Raw genomic sequence first — 24060 nt, 5'->3', positions numbered from 1 at the left:
CACAGGGCCATGCTGGCCGCTTCTGGGAGTGGCATGGGGCCAGGGCAAGCAGGGAGCCTGCCTTAGCTCTGCTGCGTCGCTGACTGGGAGATGCCCAAGGTAAGTGCTGCCTGGCTGCAGCTCGCAGTCTTCACCCCCTCCTGCACCCAAACTCCATCCCAGAGCCTGCACCCCAGCCCTGAGCCCACTCCCACAGCCAGCACCCCAAACCCGCTCCTGCACACCAACCCCCTGCCCCAGGCTCAGCCCAGAGCCCCCTCCCACACTCCAAACTGCTTGGCTCCAGTCCAGAACCCACTTCCCAACCCCATGCCCAGGGAAAGTGAGTGAGGGTGGGGGATAGTGAGCGACAGAGGGAGGGTGGAAAGGGGTGAGTGGGGAGGGGGAGAGGGCAAGGGTGTTTGGGTTTGTGTGATCAGACAGTTGGCAAAACCCTAGCTGGTGGTTGCCTCATGCCCTTGTCCAATTTTATCCTGTTCTTACTTTTCCCTCTCCGCCTCCCCCCCCCCCCACCTCCAAGATTCAAATATACATGATTTCCTAAACAAGATACTGCCCCAGGGAAACCAAACTTCAGCCTGTGCTGCCATAGGAAGTTAAATACAATGCATTCTTATTAGGGCTGTCAATTAATCACAGTTAACTTACACGATTAACTGATTAAAAAAATAATCACGATTAATCTCACTGTTAAACAATAGAATATAAATTGAAATGTATTAAATATTTTTGGATGTTTTTCTACATTTTCAAATATATTGATTTCTATTACAACACAGAATACAAAGTGTACAGTACTCACTTTATATTTTTATTACAAATATTTGTACTGTAAAAATGATAAAAGAAATACTGTTTTTCAATTCACTTCATACAAGTACTGTAGTGCAATCTCTTTATCTTGAAAGTGTAACTTACAAATGTATTTATTTGGTTACATAACTGCACTCAAAAACAAAACAATGTAAAACTTTAGAGCCTACAAGTCCACTCAGTCCTACTTCTTGTTCAACCAATTACTACGACAAACAAGCTTGTTTAGATTTACAGGAGATACTACTGACTGCTTCTTATTCTAAAGTGTGAATAGGCGTTCGGCGTGGCACTTTTGTAGCTGGCATTGCAAGGTATTTACATGCCGGATATTCTAAATATTCATATGCTCCTTCATGCTTCAGCCACCACTCCAGAGGACATGCTTCCATGCTGATGATGCTCGTTTAAAAAAACAAAAAATGCATTAATTAAATTTCTGACTGAACTCCTTGGGGGAGAATTGTATGTCTCCTGTTCTGTTTTACCCACATTCTGCCATATATTTCATGTTATAGCAGTCTTGGATGATGACCCAGCACATATTCATTTTAAGAACACTTTCACAGCAGATTTGACAAAATGCAAAGAAGGTACCTGTGCCAGGTTGGATCACAGGAACCCCCTGGGGCTGCCAACTGATGTGCCAAGACTACTTCTGCCCCTGCTTTCTCTACGCTCCCACCTGGGAACTTCAGTGCTCTGCCTGGTTTGAGCCAGACCCAAGTCTGAACCACGTCCCCTAACAGCCGTAGGCTTAAACTGAAAGCAGCTTAAGAAGTGTTCCTGTCTTTAACACTGATGCCCAACTCCCAGTGGGGTCCAAACCCCAAATAAATCTGTTTTACCCTGTATAAAGCTATACAGGGTAAACTCATAAATTGCCCGCCCTCTATAATACTGATAGACAGATATGCACAGCTGTTTGGTATTAATACATACTCTGGGTTAATTAACAAGTAAAAAGTGATTTTATTAAATTCAGAACGTAGGATTTAAGTGGTTCCAAGTAGTAACAAACAGAATAAAGTGAATTACCAAGCAAAATAAAATAGAATATGCAAGTCTGTGTCTAATACAGTAAGAAAACTGAATACAGATAAAATCTCACCCTCAGATGTTTCAATAAGCTTCTACCACAGACTGGACTCCTTCCTAGTCTGGCACAATCCTTTCCCCGGTACAGCCCTTGATCTAGCTCAGGTGGTAGCTAGGGGACTTCTCATGATTGCAGCCTCCTTTGTTCTGTTCCACCCACTTATATATCTTTTGCATAAGGTGGGAATCCTTTGTCCCTCTCTGGGTTCCCACCCCTCCTTCACAATGGACAAGCACCAGGTTAAAGATGGATTCCAGTTCAGGTGACATGATCACATGTCACTGTGAGACTTCATTACTCACTTGCCAGCACACACCTATACAGGAAAACTTACAAGTAAAACAGAGCCATCTACAGTCCATTGTCCTGGTTAATGGGTGCCATCAAGATTCCAAACCACCATTAATGGCCCACGCTTTGCATAATTACAATAGGCCCTCAGTTATGTTTTATAGTTCTAGTTTCAGATACAAGAATGATACATTCATACAACTAGGATGAACACATTCAGTAGACTATAAGCTTTGTAAAGATACCTTACATGAGACCTTTTGCATGAAGCATATCCCAGTTACATTATATTCACATTCATTAGCATATTTTTATAAAATCATATAGAGTGCAATGTCACAGTACCAATGTGAGATTTCTAAGGATAGATACAGCACTCGACACAAGGTTTAAGAATCTGAAATGCCTTCCAAAATCTGAGCGGGATGAAGTGCAGAGAATGCTTTCATATGTATTATTAAGAGCCATGCTCCAATGCGGAAACTACAGAACCCAAACCACCAAAAATCAAAAAAGAAAATCAACCTTCTGCTGGTGGTATCTGACTCAGATGATGAAAATGAACATGCATCCGTCCACTCTGCTTTGGATGGTTATCGAGAAAACCCATCATCAGCATGGACACGCCTTCTGGAATGGTGGTTGAAGCATGAAGGGACATATGAATCATTAGCGCATCTGGCATGTAAATATCTTGTGATGCCAGCTACAACACTGCCATGAAAACACCTGTTCTCACTTTCAGGTGCCATTGTAAACAAGACATGGGCAGCATTATCTCCTGCAAATAATCAAACTTGTTTGTCCGAGTGATTGGCTGAAGTAGGACTGAGTGGACGTGTAGGTTCTAAAGTTTTACGTTGTTTTATTCTTGAATGCACTTATTTTTTGTACATAATTCTACATTTGTAAGTTCAACTTTCATTATAAAGAGATTGCACTACAGTACTTGTATTAGGTTGCAATCAAAAATAAATGCAAAGTGAGCACTGTACCCTTTGTATTCTGTGTTCTAATTGAAATCAATATATTTGAAAATGTAGAAAACATCAAGAATTTAAATAAATGGTATTCTATTTTTGTTTAATCACAGGATTAATTTAATTGCTTGACAGTCCTAATTCTTGTGTACAGTAACTCCTCACTTAATGTCATCCCCATTAATGTTGTTACGTTGCTGACCAGGGAGAGAACATGCTCATTTAAAGTTGCACAATGCTCATTTATAATGTTTGGCAGCCACCTGCTTGTCCACTGCTTGCAGGAAGAGCAGCCTGTTGCAGCTCACTGGTGGGGGCTTGGAACCAGGGTGGGCTGGCAGCCCCCCCCCCCCATCAGCTCCCCTAAGTTCCCTGTGCAGCAGCCACCCAGCAGGCTACCAATTGCAACACAGTTCAGCTATCCCTCCCCGTGCTGCCGTGTGGTGCTCCTGCCCTCTGCTGCTCCTGCCCTCTGCCTTGGAGCTGCTCCCAGGAGCCTCCTGCTTGCTGTGCGGGGGGTGGAGGGAGATGGGTGTTAATATCAGGGTGTCCCCCTCCTCCTGTACCCCATCTCCACAGAGCACGGTGGGATATGACAGGGCTCAGGAAAGAGGGAGCTTGCTGGCTGCAGCTGCTGTCTCAACTTACTGATCTACTTCAAAAGGCAGTGTACTTAGAGTGGGGTCAGTGTACTTAAAGGGGCAATATGCATCTCTCTCTCTCTCTCACACACACACACAAGGCGGGTGGGTGTCTCTCTGCCATGCTGGGTCTCCTCCCTCCATTCATGCTACCACATGGACTGTGAGGCTACATGAACGTGTTAACCCTTGAGGGCTCAGCCAAGTGCTAAGGCATTCCCTGGGAAATATCCCACCCTCTTCCACCCTCTGACTTCACCACCTAAACCAAGCTTCACAGTACAGTATTAAATTGTTTAAAACTGTGTATGTATATATACACATGTATCTGGCAAAAAAAAAAATTCACTGGAACCTCCCTCCCCCCATTTACATTCTTATGGGAAAATTGGATTTGCTTAACATCATTTCACTTAAAGTAGCATTTTTCAGGAACATAACTTCAATCTCAGGCGAGGAGTTACTGTATTACATGAGCAGTGTTACCCTATGCTGAAGACGCCCTGTTCATATGTCCTCTCAAGCAGCTGGCCCCTGACTAGTTTGTGGTGGTAAAAGCAGACTTTTTAGGTCACACTGGTGTCCCAATTCAATTGTCAAGCCAAAGCTATAATATAGAGTGCAATTATTTACTGTGATTTTCTTGTGCACACTATCTACTGTATCTTTTTATCTCCCTAGATGTTTTGACCAAGTGTGATTGGTGGTCTAAATCTTCTCATACACGTACTCAGGGGGTGAATTACTGAATAAAGAAAGAGCTCATTAACACTGTTTGAGAATATTTAAACAGCATAAAAATGTCATTAGTTTCACAAGTTGATGACAGTGCATTCAATTATATTCAATGGACAAGGAGTTAAATTACACATTTAGCTAGGATATTTGTACTCCATCTTAAATTCCATAAACATTTAAGTTACAACATACAACAAAAATCAGATTTTAAAGTCATTTATCAGTTGTTAGAGGTGAACATGCAGTTGCAACTGGACATTCAGATCAGTGTTATTCTATACATATTAGTCTTAAATAGCTTAAAGGCAAACACTACAGCTAGGTTACTGGTCACATGAGAACTGGAGTTTCAGAACTGATAGGCTGATTTTATTTTAATTCATTAACTTGTTTATCTGATCACTGAATTCTCCCTACCATTGTATCAGATTGTTCTAGCTCTTTTCAGTTGTCTTAAGCTACGTCTCATTTGCCTATGAATGCAATAGAAAAATAAAACAAGTATTTCATATGTATACTGAATAGATGTTGCACTCATGCACATACACTACACTGCTCTTCCATTCTATTTTGTGAACAGATGCTAAAGTAATCAGGGAGAAAATGGCATTTTCCAAAGAAATGAATTTTAGTAGTGTTTGGTAATATGACCTTTCCTTTTACCAAAAGCTATTTCTTCCTCAACAGCCTTCTAAATGAAAAGCAACTGCACAGATTACAAACTGATACTGAATATGCAGAAGGTATTCAGTGCCAAGCTTTTTGAGAACACTGGTGTGAATGAGCAAAAAAGAAAATTACATCTTGACTCAAGACTGACAGGACGTGGCCTCAAGCTTTCTTGATAATGGCACAATTTAGTTCTGAAGCTTTGATCATCTTTGCATTCTTGACACAGTTCCTGTTTCATTTAAGATGTGTTCCTGGCACAGTTCTTGTCATTACGGACATGTTTCTGAAAAAAAAGAAGCTAGATTTAATTCAGTGATGCTCAGACCTCAGTGGTTCAGGAACCAGGTTAGCAATAAACATTTCACACTACTGTGGCTCTTTTGAGAGTATTCATTGTTTCATTTACTATTTATATTTACTATTAACCAATTGTCGTTAATAAAATACTTGGTCAGTCATATATATTCATTCTCATAGCAAAAGGACAAGTATTTTATTAACAACAATTCGTTAACATAGTAAAAGCTCAGGATAACTTAAATTGGTTAATAATTAAGTCACACACTGTTTTAGTAAATGCTGCAATGAGCCGCAGGAGATACATTAAAGAGCCACTTGCAGCTCTTGAGCCTCAGTCGGAGGGTCACTGATTTAAATTAAAACAAATGGCACCCTTTTCCCCTTCAGAGGAACAACCTGCATGATGGGAGGAAACTTTGCAAAGTTCAACTCACAATTTCCTACTCACAGGTCTGTTGGAGGGTTCCTCCATCCTGCAGAAGCATTCAGGGATTTCCCCACCTTTAATCCACAGGTTGCAATGGAGCATCCGCAGAAGTGGCCCATGCTCTTGAGTATAATTCCTGATCTTGACACAGACCTCCTGACTATACTTCTCTTTCTCATAACTTTGGACAGCATTGGCTCCAGAAGGAGCTGTCCTCTGGGGGTTCCCTTGGCACAGCTGCTGCTGGTGCCCCTCAAAGCGGATGTTTCAAGTGCACACAGAAAAGCAGTGTACATTAATACAGCCTCAAGTTGTATTTGCTTACACCTTCCTTTCTTGTGGGATTTGGAGGGCAGAATATGGGAGGAACCAAGATGGTTCTTGTACCCTGCCCACTAGATTCCAAGATGAAATCCTGTGGAGTGCCCATGTAACACAACGGTGGAGCTGAGCAGGCATGCTGCAGAAGTAAAACTCCTCTTTCATGGTTGAGGAGGAAAGCATGCATAGATTAACAGTCACAAGGACCATAAACAGCATGACAACATTTTCACTAAGAGATTGACTCAAGCATGTAATCTTCACATAAGCAAATATACTAGTAACTCATTTCCCTAGGCTTGTAATAGGTGTATGTCACTTACAGTCTTCAAAGGACTGCTAGCTTTCTTTAGATATAGTGAAACAGGTTGATCTAATTCAAACCCTGTGACTTCCCATGAATTTCTATAGTAATTTAAATAGATTCCCAAGTATCTATAAGAATGTTTGTGTATTAAGAAAATTGACTTGTATTGCAGTACTCTGCACTGCTTTATACAATTCTATTCTGACTGACAATCTAGTTACTTTACAGACACTATATAATACTGTATATAAGTACTATACTTAAGATATTTTTTCTTACAATGTTTAATAGGAACAAAGTATACTGCATTCTAAATTAAAACAAAAATAAGGTATTGTGGCAGAGTCCAATGTACATAAAATCTCTGCATCGAATTAACATTTTCCTACATCTGCTAGGGTATAATATGCTTATTTTCCAACTTCTACTGAATTAAAAGTAAAAATGATCAACTTCTCAAGTTTAGTATAACCCTTTTAGAAACAAACATTGCAGTAATAAAATTATATGTACTGTACTCCAATAAGTGTATAGCTCAGACACACACAATTAGTTTTTCAACAGCACGCTTCTATCAACATCCTTAACACATATTCTGGTTTAATCTCTGCTAGAGCATATATCAAAGAGTCATGTCTGTCACCTTCAGCATATATATCTTATAATCCCAAAGCCAGACATTTTTTTTTTAAATAAAGCTTGTCAGACTGCCAGTTTTAGATATAAAGCAACAAATATCTGGGAACTGGCGTTATTTAGTCTGCAGAAGAGAAGAGTAAGGGGGAATTTGATAGACCCCTCCCTTCAGGTAATCAAAGGCTGCTAAAGAGGATGCAACTTGGCTTTTCTCAGTGGTGGCACGTGACAGAACAAGGAGCAGTGGTCTCAAATTGCAGTGGGGGAGGCCTAGGTTGGATATTAGGAAACACTATTTCACTAGGAGGGTGGTGAAGCACTGGAATGGGTTACCTAGGGAGATGATGGAATCTCCATCCTTAGAGGTTTTTAAGGCCCTGGCTGGGATGATCTAGTTGGCGTTGGTCCTGTTTTGAGTAGGGATTGGACAAGATGACCTACTGAGGTCTCTTCCAACCCTAATATTCTATGATATAGCCAACAAGCAAGGTCTTAAGAGTTAGGCAAGTGGTGCAGGCAAACTTGTACCTTGATGTGCTTCAGGGCTTGCCAACACAGGGAGATTACGGCACTCTGAATTGAAGCACACTAGCTGATACACAGTATGTAAGAGGCAGTAATAGCATATGCACAGGACAGTTGTGTCCTCTTTCAATTCAAATAATTGCATACATAAGACAGGGCCCCCCCCATGAAGCATGTTAAGTAGATCAGGTAAAATGAATTCGCTTTCTCCCTTCTGGGGACTTGGGCTTATTTAACTCTCAAAAGAAAGTAAATTGGTGGCATCATCCTAGTTCCTGTTTGTTCACATTACAACCCACCACATGACTGGCAGTCTCTGTACAATGAAGAGTTAGCACCGGAATGGAAAGTGCACTAGCCTGTACTACATCTGGCTCAAGCGAGCATAAACAATCCCTTGCATTTAAAGAGAGTATAGTCAGAACCAGTTAAATGTTTAATCATTAGCTAAGATTCCTTATCAAATGTTTTTCTAAAAGACATCACTAATACAGCCCTGTTAAAACTGCAATTATCCCGGGTACTCTTTTGGACCAGTGAGTAAAGCATCAGTGATGACAATGAAAAATAACCGCAGTAGAGGGCAGCTGTAGATTTTGCACTAGAACTGACCGTTTTCTTAACTAACACAGCATGGTAAAAGTTACATGTAGTTTGACTTTCTGGAAAAAAAATCTACGGCTTTCTTTTATTCACACTTCCCTGATATTCGAGAAATGGATTTTATTGAAAATAGCAGTAACTAAACTATTACGCAGGTACAATAGGTACTCATTTTAAAAAGTAATTACAAGTCAAGAGAAAGTGTTGCTTCAGTAGTGAGTACAAAACCTCACAAAGCATAAAACATACAAGACAAGAAAATGATAGCTCTTGTGACTTGAAACAATTCAAGCAGTGTCATTTTAGCTTTTTTCATGGAGTAACTTTTGTTCGGGAAACAATTTCATTCACAAAACCGTTGTTCTTTGCCAACACTTCAGCTTTCAATTGTTTCAGTTTGGTTCTGATGTCTTCCTCTGACATGTCTCTCAAGGGCAATGCTTTCACTTTACAAAGGAATTCCTGAATTATTTTTTCACCTTCCTGAAAGAAAAATGAAAGCGTATTTCACCTTTAAGATCATTCTCTCCCCAATCCCACCAAGGAAGCATCAAGAACAGAATTTCATTAAGTGTCAGAAGTTTTCCTGAAGTAAAGGATTTAGTAGAGTAATTAGTAGAGCAATTAGTAGCAGAGCAATAAGAGTGCTTTCACCTTCTGAACGATGGGTAGAAATCTTTTGTTGACAAACAAAAATGGTTAGAGGTTAGTAACTGTCCATGTAAAGACCTGTAGATTTAAAAACCTGCTAGTTTGAAAGGCTGGATCTACTGTGTGTGTTTCATATTTAAATCCCAGTCCATAGTTTAGCTCTAGAGCTGTGCATTAGATGAACATAGAGACTATTCCAATATATTTGATCGGCAACAGCTGGAATACCTATACAGCTATTATGAAGCTAAACTGCAAATAGAAACATGTTTTTAAAAACAAAGGAAAGGACAAGTTGTTACCAAGCAACCAGAGACTGGCAGTCACCAAGGGGAACACATGAAAATAGAAAAGCTTTATGCATTTGACTTTAAGGAAACCAATGAGCAGAACTTTTTTAAATTGAAGTGGTGTGCAATAAAACCAAACATTAAGAGCACCAAATTTTTTACTAGTATTCAATATCGCTGTGTTGGTAACATAATATGTCAAGAGTACAAGATTCTGCATAAGCCTCTATTGCACTGTGCGACTCCAATCCAATAACCTGCTTAATCCCATGGCTCCTATAATTGTGATTTTCTAGCATGAAGTGCTTATGCAAAGCACATCCAGTGGGGAACCTTCATCAGTCTAAAGGACTTGCAGATATTATAGCATGTGTCTGCCTCTAGAAGTGATGTTAATACATCTGGTAAGTTAACACAGACAAAACAGCTGAAAATATGCAGTACTACTGCGTCTCTTTCTGAAGTGACACTGTATGGTATAACCTTAAGAGTATTTTTAAAAAACACCTAAGAATGAAACATTTCCCCCTACTTTGAGAGGTTTGCTACAGTCGGTTATAGCAATTTAATTTACATCCGATTAAGAGATGACATCATTTGAACTCAGACAAACAATTTTGCAGATTATTTTACCCTGACCTTGATTAAGATGCAACAAAAGAACAGTTACTGGTAAAAAGTAACCTAAGTTGAGTAGACTACAGATTACATACTCTTGAGATGTGTATGTACGTACTCTGGAAACCCCCCTGGAATCCTACTGGGCCACGACCACAGGGCTGTGTGTATGCTCCCTCACAGGGAGCAACATTCAGACTTCGGAGTACAGTACTGTATGGAACTGTTGCCCCAACCATCCCTCAGATCCTTCCACTTCCTCAGGACTCCATAACAAGACCATGCATTTATTAGGATTTATAAAAAGATTTATAGGAAGGAATGTGGGTTTGGACTAAGTCTATCTGAAGAACTACAGCTACTGGCTAAGTTCCCTCTAAGCTGCGCAGCCGCGCGCAGCTGCCTATTAAGCCCTGTGCAGGAGCTCATGGCTGCAGCGGGGAGAAGAGCCCCTCCCCGCCAGCCCCACTGCAGACCTGCCCCGGTCTTTCCATGTCTGGGGGAGAGGAGCCCCTCCCTGGGCCCAGCCCAGCCCCGCTGGAGCTGCCACGGCTGGGGAGAGGCGCCTCTCCCTGGCCTCGAGACGCTGTGATGAGATAGGGCTGAGGGGAGTCCTGTCTCCCCACTGCAGCCCTGGAGCAGCCTGCACCCTAAACCCCTCATCCCTGGCCCCACCCCAGTCTTCACTCCTAGATGGAGCCCTCACCCCCTGCACCCAGACCTGAGCCCCCTCCCACACCACAAACCCTTCATCCCCAACCCCACCCCAGAGCCTGCACCCCCAGCCAGAGCCCTCATCCCCCCACACCCCAACCCTCTGTCCCAGCCCTGAGACCCTTCCCACACTCCGAACCCCTCAGCCCCATCCCCACCACATGAATTTTGTTATGTGCACCAATATAAGGAGATGGTTTCCTCAGATTCATCTCCATATGTCACAAACCTAGGAGACCTAGGTTAGATTTACATGCACCAATGTAACTAGGATAAGGTGGATCCATTACTGGCACCCTTGGTGAAAAGGCAATATGGGATCATTATTGGCACAAGGACTCCCAGAATGGCAGAGAAGCCAACTAGAGACTGTTTATAAGAAAGCCTCCTGTTGCCTATTACTAGGAGGCATTCTGGGGAATGAAACCTTGCTTAAGCCTATTAGAGGGGGAAAAGGAAGAACAAAGATTAAGAAGAACAATTTTAATTGGCAGCTCATTTCCATGATCAATGGCAGCATCTAGTACTGAATGATCAATTGGTGCTGACAAAGGCAACAGACCACTGGAACCATGGCAGTGTCTGAATCAGCTTCCCTTGATATCTGAGATTGCTCTCAGATCAGCACCTCCTCAACCTCCTCCCAGAGTCTGGGTAAGACCAAGAGGGAACACTCATGCCTTTTCTTCATCTGATGAGGAAGAGGAAAAATCTCAGCCCAAATTCTCTTACTGTCTTTGAACCTAAAGACTGCTTCAGAACATCTATAAAACACTGAAGTTCCAGAGTCCAAATAGCTAAGTCTTTAAGCAGATTAACCAGTAGTGCTCTCACCAACAACAGTAAGTTTACTCAAAGAACAAGAGTCTAAATGGGTATATGCTACACACCTCCCCAGGGAAAAAAACAGTTACTCACCTTTCCTAACTGTTGTTCTTCAAGATACGTTGCTCATGTTCATTCCGTTGTAGGTGTGTGCGCTCCCCACATGTGCTGGTGCTGGAAGTTTTTCCCTCAGTGGGATCTGTAGGGGACCAGCTCTGGCACCCTCTGAAGTTGCACGCTTATGCACCAGTATAAGGGGCGCCACCCCTCCCCCCTCTTCAGTTCCTTCTTGCTGGAACTCCAACAGAGAGGAAGGAGGGTAGGTATTAGAATGGACTTGAGCAACGCATCTTGAACAGTTACGAAAGTTGAATAGCCATATTTTTCTTCGGGTGCTTGCTCATGTCCATACCATTGTAGGTGACTCCCAAGCAGTACCTCCAGAAGGGGATAGCAGTTCATGGACGTGTCAATTGCAACACAGCTCTGCCAAAGCCAGCATCGTCTCTGGCTTGGTGGGTAATGGCACAGTGCATCGTGAAGGTGTGTACTGACGACCGCGTTGCAGCTCTGCAGATGCCCTGGATAGGGATATGTGCCAGGAAAGTGGCCTGCGATGCCTGAGCTCTTGTTGAATGAGCCATCACTATCGGTGCAGGCACAGCCTGTGCTATCTCGAAGCAAGTACAGATGCAGGCAGTGATTCAGGTTGAAACCCTCTGAGAAGACACCAGGAGGCCCTTCATCCTGTCAGTCAGCACAATGAAGAGCTGAGTGGATCTGCGGAAGGACTTGGTGCACTCCAGGTAGAAAAGCCAGGGTACGCCTGACATCTAGGGTATGCAGACGCCTCTCTTCGTTGGATGTGTGAGGCTTTGGACAGAACACTGGGACAAAGATATCCTGGTTAACATGGAATTGTGACACTACCTTTAGCAGGAAGGCTGGATGGGGACGCAGTTGTACCTTGCAGAGTACTGTATATGGGAGCTCCGATGTAAGAGCTTTAATCTCAGAGACTCACCTCGCCAATAGAATGTGACCTTCCATGACAGGTGCAAAAGAGAGCAGGAAGCCAGAGGCTCAATGGGAGGGCTAGTGAGCTTGGAGAGGACCAGGCTGAGATCCCATTGGGAAACCAGATTCCAGACTGGCGGGAAAAGTCTTGCAAGGCCTTTCAGGAATCTGATCATCATCTTGTGTGAGAATACTGATCTACCCTGGATGTGAGGGTGGAAGGCCAATGTGCCAAGTGCACCTTGATGGATGAAAAGGTGAGGCCCTGGTGCTTTAAGTGAAGGGGGTAATTCAGGATGGATTGTAGAGATGATTGGACCAGAGAGATATTCTGGTCTGACACCCAACAGGAGAAGCACTTCCACTTCACCAGGTAAGTTGCTCTGGTGGAGGGTCTTCTGCTTTCCAAGAGAACTTGCTGGACCTGACTACAGCAAGCTTGTTCCTCAAGATTTAGCCACACAGCATCCATGCTATGAGGTGGGGAGAGGCAAGGTTTGGGTGCAGTAACCATCTGCAATCCTGAAAGAGCAGGTCCTGGACAGTTGGGAAGAGTTCATAGGGCTGCTACCGCTAGGTCCATGAGTGTGCCGAACCAACGTGGCAAGGTCAAGCCGGGGCGATCATAATGATTCACACTTTGTCCCTATCGATCTTCAAGTCGCCCTGGGGCACACCCTCAAAAGGCCTGCTTGCTATCCAGCTAGTGGTGGGTAGAACCCGACTGAGCAGAGGTGGTCGGCAGTTGGCCCTGACAGTGCTTATAGCCATTACCCTTCTTGTGGTAGGGCTCCGACCTGCACTTGCTCCCGAATCTCTGGGTCTGCTGTGGTCTGAACCACATCCTTGCAGGCGTGGGCGTGCAAAGACCCAGGGAGCACAGTGTAGCGCTGAAATCTTTTAGACCGTGCAATCTGTCGTCTGTTTGGTCTGACAACAGCACCAGGCCATCGTAGGGGAGGTCCTGGATTGACTACTGAACCTCCACCAAGAGCCTGGGTAACTGTAGCTAAGACGCCTTTCTCTTGGCCATGGCCAAAACCATGTCCTGGCTGCACAGTCTGCCATGTCTGAGGCTGCTTGGAGGGCAGCCCTCACCACTGTCTTGCCCTCCTCGAGAATGGCCAGGATCTCCTGCTTCCAGCCCTTTGGCAATGAGTCCACAAACTTGGCCATGGATTGCCAAATGTTATAATCATATCTTCCAAGCAAGGCTTGGCGGTTGGCCACTTGCAATTGGAGGCTGGTAGTTGAATAAACCTTTCTGCCCAACAAATCGAGCCTCTTTGCATCTTTGTTCTTAGGGGTTGAACTGGGTTGCCTCTGCCTTCATGCTCATTGGCAGTGCATGTGACCAACGAGCTCAGGGAGGGTGGGTGTAAAGGTATTGGAAGCCTTTAACCAGGACATATTTTCTCCCCATGTGCTTGGAGATGGGGCGCAGGGAGGAGGGAGTTTGCCACAAAACCTTGATTAACTTTACCACAACCTCGGGGATGGGCAGGGCCACATTAAAAGGGGCTGCTGTGCTCAATGTGTCAAATAGGGTGTCGGAGGGTTCTGACAATACCTTGGCATCCAGCCTTAGATTCGCTGCCACTCTTAAGTAGCTCGTGGTGAGCTTTGACACCCTCCTGGAGAACCACGTGGGAGGGCCCCACCACTGCCTCATCAGGTGAAGAGGATAAGGAGGCGGGCACAGGGGAGTCGACCACCTCCATTTCCCCTGCTGGGGGAGCCTCGGCCGAGGCTGGCTGGCCCTGGGCACCCTGCTCCAACTCCTCTTTTGAGTCTGGGGGTGAACGGGAGACTGTCACCGATTGCTTCTCAGATGTCCCTGAGACCGACTGCTGCACATGCTCTGATATCTGAGGGAACCCCCACGGATTTCAGAACTGCCACAGAGCCAGCCACTGGCCCTGAGGCCACACTTTTACTGGCAGTCCCGGGGGAAATCCCAATGCCATTGGTGGGTGATGTGGGCCTGGGCACACTGTGACCTCCTTGCCTTCCAAGTCTGAGGAGGAAGAGACTCGTCCCGAGGACCAGAGTGGTACCGCTGCCGCCTCCTTGCCCTTTCCATGCTGGCTGTCTCCGTGCTCTTCCCTTGGGGACTGGTGCTGGGATGTCAGAGCTCGGTGCCATGCCTCTGGTGATGGCGCTCGGCGGATCAGGGATGGTAGCCCGGTGATTGATGCCTCACTCTGGGAACGGCGCCATGGCTCCGGTGACTGGGTATGTGAAGATCTTTGTCTTGATTCCAGAGACCAGTGTCAGGCCTCTGGAGATGCGTACCATCGATCCGGAGACCGGTGGCGTGACTCTGGGGACCGGCATCGAGACTCAGGGGATCGGTGCCGCGAGTCTGGAGAATGACGCGGATGCTCAGGAGACCTGTGCTGGGTCTCTGGGGACTGGCAGCACGCCTCAGGAGGTCTGCGACAGATAGCTGGTGATCAACAGTGGTATTACGGAGAGCAGTGCCGGGAGCTCTGCCAGGCCAGCCAGCTTGTGTTGGAGGGACGATAGCGCAGTTCTGGAGACTGCTGGAGGAATGCCGCCTACAATGGTGCTGGGGAGCGGTGCTGCGGACATGGGGATTGTTGCAAGGGCCACAGGGCTTGCCTCTCAAGCAGGCAACTTCTCTCGCAGGTGTTGGTGGCACCAAAAGGGACAATATGTCCTTAAGCAGCTTGAAAGGCTCCAGCGTGGACGACACTGCCAGGTGCTGGGTGCCTCTTCCACTTCCCGGGGTGGCGGGCGGGCACCAGAGGGGGCTCGACAGATCAGATGGTGATGCTGAAACCTGGCTGTGCTCCGGCGGGGATGAGCTGCCCCACGTGGGTCATTGCTCGGCTCCAGCTTTCTCCTTTATGGGACATGGGAGGCCGCTCTCTCCCAGTGTGTTTCTTCTGCTTCTTAGCAAGCACTGGTGATGGGGACAGTGGGGTGCTCCCCACTGATGCAGAGGTGCTTGGAGCAGAGTCCAGTCTGGCCAGCTTGGAGGCCGGTGTGAGGGCCCACTCCATAAGGAGCACTCGAAGCCGAACGTCCCGCTCCTTTTTGGTTCGTGGCTTAAAATTTTTACAAATGCGACACTTGTCACTTATGTAGGTTCCCCCCAAGCACTTCAGACAGCTTTGGTGAGGATCGCAGATGGTCACAGGTTTTATTAATGCTCACCATGCTTGAAGCCTGGAGACTGGGGCATGCCCCATCTCTGGGCTAAGTCCCATTGGGGACTAACTTTTTCTATACTTACATTAAGGGAACTAATAAGAACTACACTGGAAACTACTCTCAACAACTATATATAGCAAAAAATACTAGAAAGCACACTGGAATAGTCAAAAACTTGCTGAGGCAAGGGGACGTTGCAGAACCGTCCCTGGCGGTAAGAAGGAACTGAAGGGGGCGGGTTGGGGGGGGCAGCGGCACCCCTTATACAGGCGCATATGTCGTCCACTCCAAAGGATGCCAGAGCTAGTCCCCTATGGTTACCACTGAGGGAAAATCTTCTGGCACCAGAGCATGTGGCGAGAACATACACCTCCAATGGAATGGAGATGAACAAGCACTCAAAGAATGATGACTTTCATTTTGCATAGCACACACCTGGTATGCTAATCTTTGACATTAATGTTAAAAAAATTTAGTGTCTGTACATCTGGGTATAAGTGCTTAGATTATCCACACATACAAAGTTTGTTTTAAAAGTCATAAGATACATATAGATAAGATACATATATAGTGCATAATCAGCAATAACCCACATTTAGGTGAATTTTAACAATACAGTTTAGATATTGTACCCCAGTATTCAGATTCTATCACTCATGAAAAGTTGTCGAGAGTTTTCATTGTGGAAAGCAATATATATTAATGAGTGAAGATTGTCCCTCAGTAATAGAGAATTTAGGGTACATTGTCTATTTAGAAAATACAATCCACGAAGGAAGTATTTCAGTTACTTTCCCAACTGTGCTTCTCATCAGAACTCCAGCTTATCCCTCCTGGTATTGCTGATGTCCTGTGATATGTTCATGTAGATGTCCCTCGACCACCTTATGGCATCTAACACCATGAGTTGCCACATCAGCCAAGCATAGCGCTGACCGATTCCACATTCTCTTAATACTTAGAAAACAATATGAACCTAACTTTTTACTGGCATCAGCTATACTGAACAGGCCTGTCTGAGGTTGAAGAAATTAGTACAGATGAACCCTCACGTAACAGGACAAAGACAGTGCGTCAACTGCAGAGCCATGCAAACTACAAACCTAACAAATGCAAGAGCTATTAATTGACATATAAACTAAATTACAACCAAAGGCGCACACAAAGCCCCCCACCCCCAAAAAACAAACCAATTCTGGCCTCCAGCCCATGGGAGAAAGAAAAAACTGAAGGATAGTTGGAGCCATGGTCCCATATATGCCTTCAGTCCCCTACTGTTCTGCTCAGCGAGAAGACATGCATGCAACTCCACCCACTGCTTTCTAAAGGCTTCATGTATCTCCCTGGAGGGGAGCTGTAAACTGACAACACTAGAGAAGATGACATTCTCAGAGTCTGACATTTTTCTAGCCCACTTAAACAGTGGCTAAATATAGCAAAATACAATTCTGCAACCTGTTTGTTCACAGAAAGGATGAAAGGCTTTTGCCAGTCACCATCTTTTTATTCAAAATCATGTATTGTTTGTGTATAACCATTATTCACTGAAAAAAGTTGTCAGTGTGACTAGCTGACACAGGTTTTATTTGGCCTATGTTAACAAACCTCTTTTTCTCTGTAGCATCTCTTAGCTGCTGGTTCTCCTTCAGATTCCTCAGGTTTTCCAATAGTTTGGAACTCCTCTAGCTCCAGAGCCTTCTCTTTTGCACTCTCTATTACATGCTTTGGAAAAGCAGCAAGCTCTGCTACATGTATTCCAAAACTCTGATCACAGACACCTGGAGAAAAATAAATAAAGTCAACTCTCAGGAAAAAGTATTTACAATGACTAACAGATCATAAAAACAAGCCCTGCAATATTTCTCTTTTTGAGAAGGGAGTGATATGATTTAGGTCCTCCCAATATTTCTTGACTTACAACCACTTAGTTTATGTTTGATAACATCCTAGGAAATGTGTTATTTGCTTACATCCCTGCATAGAATAGTGCAAAGGAAGTAGATAACATTCCTTTAAGTTACAATAATGTTTGTCTTCAGTCTGTTAGTACTATTTGTAATTGCTTTAAAACATTTTTCTTTCCTCAATTTCACCCAAGCATTTTGGTATGGAGCTCTGCAGCATATAATTAGCTATGCCAAGATATAAGTCCAAAAACACACACACAAAGCTATGAAGGAACTTGGAGGTTTATTTGTATACATTTTGATGGCTGGTACATCATGGCATATTCCTTTAATCTCAGACTTTAAGGCCCACAGGAACCATCATGATTATCTAGTCTGAGCCTCCTGCACATCGCAGACCATAGAACCTCATCCACTCACTCCTGTAATAGGCCCCTAACCTCTTGCAGAGTTACTCACAGAATCATAGAATATCAGGGTTGGAAAGGACTTCAGGAGGTCATCCAGTCCAACCCCCTGCTCAAAGCAGGACCAACCCCTAATTTATGCCCCAGATCCCTAAATGGCCCCCTCAAGGATTGAACTCACAACCCTGGGTTTAGCAGGCCAATGCTCAAACCACTGAGCTATCTCTACCCCCTCAGGCCCTCAAAACTTGATTAAAAGACTTCAACTCAGAGACGCCACTATTCTAGTTCAAACCAGCAAGTGACCCATGCCTCACATTGGTAAGGAAGACAAAAATCCTCCAGGGTCTCTGCAAATCTGACCTAGGAAAAAATTCTTTCCAAATTCCAAATATGGTGATCAGTTAGACTCTGAGTTTGTGGGTGAGACCCACCAGCCAGAGACCTAAGAAAGAATTCTCAGTAGTAACTCATGGCTTGTCTACACTGGCAATTTACAGTGCTGCAACTTTCTCGCTCAGGGGTGTGAAAAAACACCTCCGAGCACAGGAAGTTTCAGCGCTGTAACGCGCCAGTGTAAATAATGCCCCTCGTAAACAGTGCGCCACAAAGCAGCACTTTAGCGTTGCTAGTGTAGACTAGCCCTCAGAGCCCTTCCCATCTTGTTGATAGCCAATTTATTTCCATTTGTTCTTGTGCCAAGATTGGCTGTTAATTTAAATAACTCCTCTCCCTACTTGGTGTTTTCTCTCTATACATACATCAGAGGGATAATCAGATCTCCCCATAGCCTTTGTATTGTTAGGCTAATAAAGCCAAACTCCTTAAGTCTCCTCTTGTAAGTAGGGTTCTCAATTCCTCCAATCATCCTAGCAGCCCTTCTCTGAACTTGTTCCAGTTTGAATTAATCTTTTTTAAACAATGGAAAACAGAACTGCACACATCATTGCACATGAGGTCTTATCAGTACCTTCTACAATGGTAATAACTCTTCCCTCTCTCTACTGGAAATACCTCGCCTGATGCATCCTAGGATTATATTAGCCTTTTTCACAGCTAAAAGAAAAGGAGTACTTGTGGCACCTTAGAGACTAACAAATTTATTTGAGCATAAGCTTTTGTAAGCTACAGCTCACTTCATCGGAAGCATTCAGTGGAAAATACAGTGGGGAGATTTATATACACAGAGAACATGAAACAATGGGTGTTATCATACACACTGTAAGGAGAGTGATCACTTAAGATGAGCTAATACCAGCAGGAGAGCGGGTTGGAGGGGGGGGGGGGGGAGAAGAACATCTGACGTTCTTGTCAACTGCTGGAAATGGCCCACCTTGATTATCATTACAAAAGGTTTTACAGACTAACATGGCTGCTACTCTGAAACCAATTTTTCACAGCTGTGATTTACCAATACACCCAGGTCTTTCTTCTCCTGTGTCATTTCCAACTGATAAGTCTCTAGTTTATAGCAAAAATTCTTGTTGTTAGTCCTTAAGTGTATGACCTTGCACTCTGAACTATTAAATTTCATCCCATATCTATTGCTCCAGTTTTCAAGGTCATCCAAATCTCCTTGAAGGATATTGTGGTCCTCCTCCGTATTGGCAATACCTTCCAACTCTGTGTCATGTGCAAATTTTATTAGCACATTCCTACTTCTTATGCTAAGATCGTAACTGAAAATATTAAAGAAGATTGGTGCCAAGACTGATCCTTGAGGAACTCCACTAGTAATCTCTCTTCAGCCTGGCAGTTCACCTTTCAGCATGACCCATTTTAGTCTCCCCTTTAACCAGTTCCTTACTCCTCTTTTGATTCTCACATTCACTTTAATTATGGAACTATCAGATGCTTTACTGAAATCCAGGTAGATTCAATCTACTGCATTTCCTTTGTCTAGAAAATCAGTTATCTTCTCAAAGAAAGATCAGGTTGGTTGGGCACAATCTAACTTTAATAAAAAACATGTTGTATTTTACCTCAATTACTGTTTAGCTGTAGGTCTTCAATTATTTTTCTCTTTCAAAATTTGTTCTAAGGCCTTGCATACAATTGAGGTGAAACTTTCGGTCCTGTAGTTTCCTGAATTAATTTTTTCCTCCTGTCTTAAATATAGGTACTATATTTGCATTCTCCAGTGATACAGTACCCGAGTTTATGGATTCATTAAAAATCCTTGCTTTTGGGCTTGCAACTTCATTTGCCAGTTCCTTTTAAAAAGGGCAAAACCTTTTTCCTAGATATGAATTGTTGCAGAAATAAGTTAGCCAATATCTTCAGTGATTACGCCTCCACACATTGAACCATTTGTTAATTAAGATATATGTATCTGGAGCTTACGGTTTTATTTCTTTTTACTATCTTACTGAACTGTTCTGCTAAACTCTAAACACCTATCCTCCCTGTAGAAATAGGTTCCAATTGTTTGCTCTAAAACAAAATTATAAGGCATGAAATATGCCAGAGTAGTTATAGGTAGTATGTTAATTAGAAAAATGCAGAGCTGTGAAATTTGGGAAGGGTTTCTCCTTTTGATAATCCAATATTAAAAACAAGACAAAAAGCTTTAATTTGTGTTGTAGAACTATGTCTGGGGATCAAAACAACTCATTTCATTACAAAATATACTGATTTTCATCTGTATTCACCCAGAGATGCAGCTCTCTGTAGGTATCCGATTTCAGAGAGAAATGGACCAAATCATTAGTGATGGCTAAGAACAGCTTGAGACCTAGTATCAGAATAGGAAAGGTAGTTTCAGGTCTTTTTGCAGGAAAGGCTCCCTCTTCTTCTCCCACGGCATCTGATAGTTTTATCTTGTTCACCATTTAAAAGATCTTACCTTTCTTGACACGATAAAGCATAGTCAGCATCTCATCAGTGGTTAGTGCTGTAACATGTAAATTATTCACAGTTGGCACTTGGTTAGCAAGTGCTGTCAGTTCATGAAAATGTGTGGCAAACATACAAAAGGCACAAATTTTGCTGGCGATATATTCTGAAATAGCCCATGCCAATCCAAATCCATCATATGTTGAAGTTCCTCTTCCCAACTCGTCAATGATTATTAAGGAATTTTCAGATGCTGTCCTAAAAATAAAAACATTTTTTCAAAGTTTAGATAGTGTAAGTGCTCTGAAATTCAAAATTTAGTCTAATGCCAAGTGCAAATAGCTAATTGTGTACACACACAGAAAAAGAAATGAGATTATGCAAGTGACATGTTTATCAGACTCATGACAATGTGTGAATGAAGATGAGCACTCATTAAGTATAACACTTAGGCTGTCCTTATCTAGGAGCACCAGTATCTATGGTGATAGATTAGATATTTTCTAAGTAATAGAAACAAAAATGGTACAATATAAAGAAATCCTTTGAAGTAGCCTCCTCCCGCTTTGATGAAACAACGCAGGTACAACTCTTACCGAAGAATTGAAGCAGTTTCTAACATTTCCGCCATGAAAGTTGAGACACCTTTCAACTGACTGTCTCCTGCTCCTACCCGAGCCAGAATACAATCCACAATAGTCACTTCTGCTGAGTCACATGGTACAAAGCACCCAATTTGGGCCATAAGAACTATCACTCCAGCCTGACGAATGTATGTTGATTTCCCTCCCATGTTAGGGCCTAAGAAATGAATTTTGACAAGAAATTAATAAGTTAGCTTCCTCTCCTTGGTACATTATGTATAGCTTTAAGGGATTCTTCAGCTTAATGGGTCTGAAGCTAAATTTAACCTAAAACTGATATTTTAAAAACTTCTTCCTCCCTATATAACCAACAGCTGCAACAAGTAGCACAACTTCATGGATGGACTTGCTTGCAACTGCAAATACTTGACTGCAGTTCTTCCTAAAGAAGATTTTTTTTAACCCAACTTCTCAAGAATATGAGCAACAATCTGAAGCACACATACATACCTGTAAACTAAAGCAAAGGTAGAAGGGTTTAATTTTATGCTCATCAGTCTTGATAGTGTTTCCTTTCAACAATGAATGCAGTCTGTTTTAAGTTACAAGATCAATTATTTCCTCCACAATCTGCTCCATATAAAACTATTTTAAAAAATGATTTATTAAACGAAGGAAACATCAACTGTAGTTAGTGAATTGGTGATTGTTTCTGGTCATCTAACTTGCTCCGGAGCTTTTGAAAATCCTACTCGACATCTATCTGCATCTTTAGGTGCCTATATATACACACACACACACACACACCTTTGAAAATCTGGCTCCATGTCCCTCAAGTTTTCAGAATTAACAGACCTCATCCTCCCCCACCTAATTTTTATTAGTAGACTGGAAGAGGAAAACAGGCTCTCCTGATTTTTCAACATCCAGTCAGTTTCTCATCTTCGAATTAACTCCTCCAAATGAAGAAAAACATTCTCTGCGCCTGCTAGACAAACAAACCAAAATCTGAGGAGGGCTCATTGCTGCAGCACTTCTTTATGTGCATGTTTGTAAGAGTTTATAGTAAGTTTAGGCCTTAACATCGGTTGTCAACTTCAAATTTAAACAGATTTTAAAAATAGAACTGTTTAATTTACATTCCCCCCCAACCCCCACCCATACACACTTTTTAAATCATCAATTTTTATCCACTCTGATAACAGAAGAGTATGAAGGTATAGCAGATTATTCATATTAAAGATGAACTTTTACAGGAAATGTACATATATATATACAGTGTAAATACTTTTTAGACAAACTACACATCTATACACTGTATAGAAACTACACTGTCTACTGGACATACTAAAATATATTGCTCCTGTAAAGCCTGCCTGTAAAGTAATCCACACTTACACTATTAATGTGACGTTTATACATCTCCACTGATAAGTCACATTAGCAACAACTTCTGAACAAGGACTGTAGACAAAATTTTCAAGTAGAATGACCTATCTAATCATCATAACAAGAATGGCAATATAATGCAATGAATTATGATGCATTTCAAGTTAGATCCTGGGATCTTTCAAGGCAGAAACCACGGTTTCCTCCATGTATGTACAGTGGCAATCATGCTGTTGGTGTTAAGAATGATTTCACCTTATAATTTGTTACCAAAACAAGAGTTTATTATATCACTAATTTATTAAGTCATACTACCTTTTAAAGTAGTCCACTGTACATTAATTTAACAGAGAAATTTAACATTCCCTTAAGTGTTAACTTATAACTCTGACTCAAGCATATGGCAACTCCACAGAAATCGTGAACACATACACGGTCTTTTAAAGTGCTATGGGATTTAATAATGTTCTAGTATTTATTTATAAATATCTTGTGTGACCTCTCTCTCCTCTACCCTAACAATCCTGTTTAAATGTTACCATACCCCAAATGCCATGACCAGCATTCCCACAAGCGCACCTCTACTAAAATCATGCAGACTAGTCATTTTGAAGACTGCTGAGTCCATGTGTATGAAGTACCCAGCACAGAAGGAAACATTTTATAAGTACATCATGGCCACTTTTTGTTCTAAAACACATGCTTATTAACCATAACCATCACAAAAATAAAGCAGTGCTGAAACTGGCCTATAAAAGCCAGTCTCATCTTTTTTTCAAAACCTACCCCAAATGCCAACACTGGTATAAGTAAATTACTAAATGGTCTCTTTCCCCACTCTTTCCCCTCCCCCCCCCCACCTATAAAGCACTGAATGGTTTTGACAGACTTATTTTTTAAAAACATCTTCCACAAGAAATACTGCAAAATTGACATTGCTTCTTGAGTTTAAATGAAAACTGAAAATATTGCATATAAATTAGTTTTTACCAGTAATAATATGGAACATCTGCTTGCCCTTCTCAAAGTTAACATCATTGGGGATGAATGCTATGTCATCTTGAACTTCAATGCAAGGGTGTCTGGAACCTTTCAACAGAATCCTTCCTTGTCCCTTTTCCAGAATGGCCGGACGTACGTATGGCACAGGTGCTCCATTTGATACATGAGCAAAACTGACGACAGCATCTAACTGAGCTATCACATCATTCATTGTCTGTATTGGCTCTACATATCCTGTTTTAAGAAAAGCAGAACAATTAATCTATAACTGTACTGAATTTATATTTA

At 42.7% G+C, this 24060-nt stretch overlaps 1 protein-coding gene across 6 annotated transcripts in view; it reads right to left on the bottom strand.

Annotated features, from left to right (window-relative positions):
• Positions 1–953: 953 nt before the first annotated feature.
• MSH2 (mutS homolog 2) overlaps positions 954–24060 on the bottom strand; it is a 107255-nt gene continuing 84148 nt past the window's right edge. For 2 of the 6 annotated variants that reach the window (XM_073339153.2, XM_073339152.2), the window contains exons 7-11: positions 23761–24006; positions 21394–21598; positions 20808–21055; positions 17254–17426; positions 954–8836 (exon numbers count right to left, since the gene is read on the bottom strand). In XM_073339153.2, the coding sequence (XP_073195254.1) occupies positions 8666–8836; positions 17254–17426; positions 20808–21055; positions 21394–21598; positions 23761–24006 (1043 nt within the window). In that variant the 3' untranslated portion in view covers positions 954–8665. Of the gene's footprint in view, positions 8837–17253; positions 17427–20807; positions 21056–21393; positions 21599–23760; positions 24007–24060 lie in introns of those variants that run through there. The other 4 variants (XR_012158275.2, XM_073339151.2, XM_073339150.2 and 1 more) reach the window with 4 other exon arrangements.

This window comes from Lepidochelys kempii, chromosome 3 (genome assembly GCF_965140285.1).
Source record: "Lepidochelys kempii isolate rLepKem1 chromosome 3, rLepKem1.hap1, whole genome shotgun sequence".
Lineage (NCBI taxonomy): Eukaryota > Metazoa > Chordata > Testudines > Cheloniidae > Lepidochelys > Lepidochelys kempii.
The sequence above is the reverse complement of the archived record's forward strand: the minus strand, read 5'-3'. Positions and strand labels throughout refer to the sequence as shown.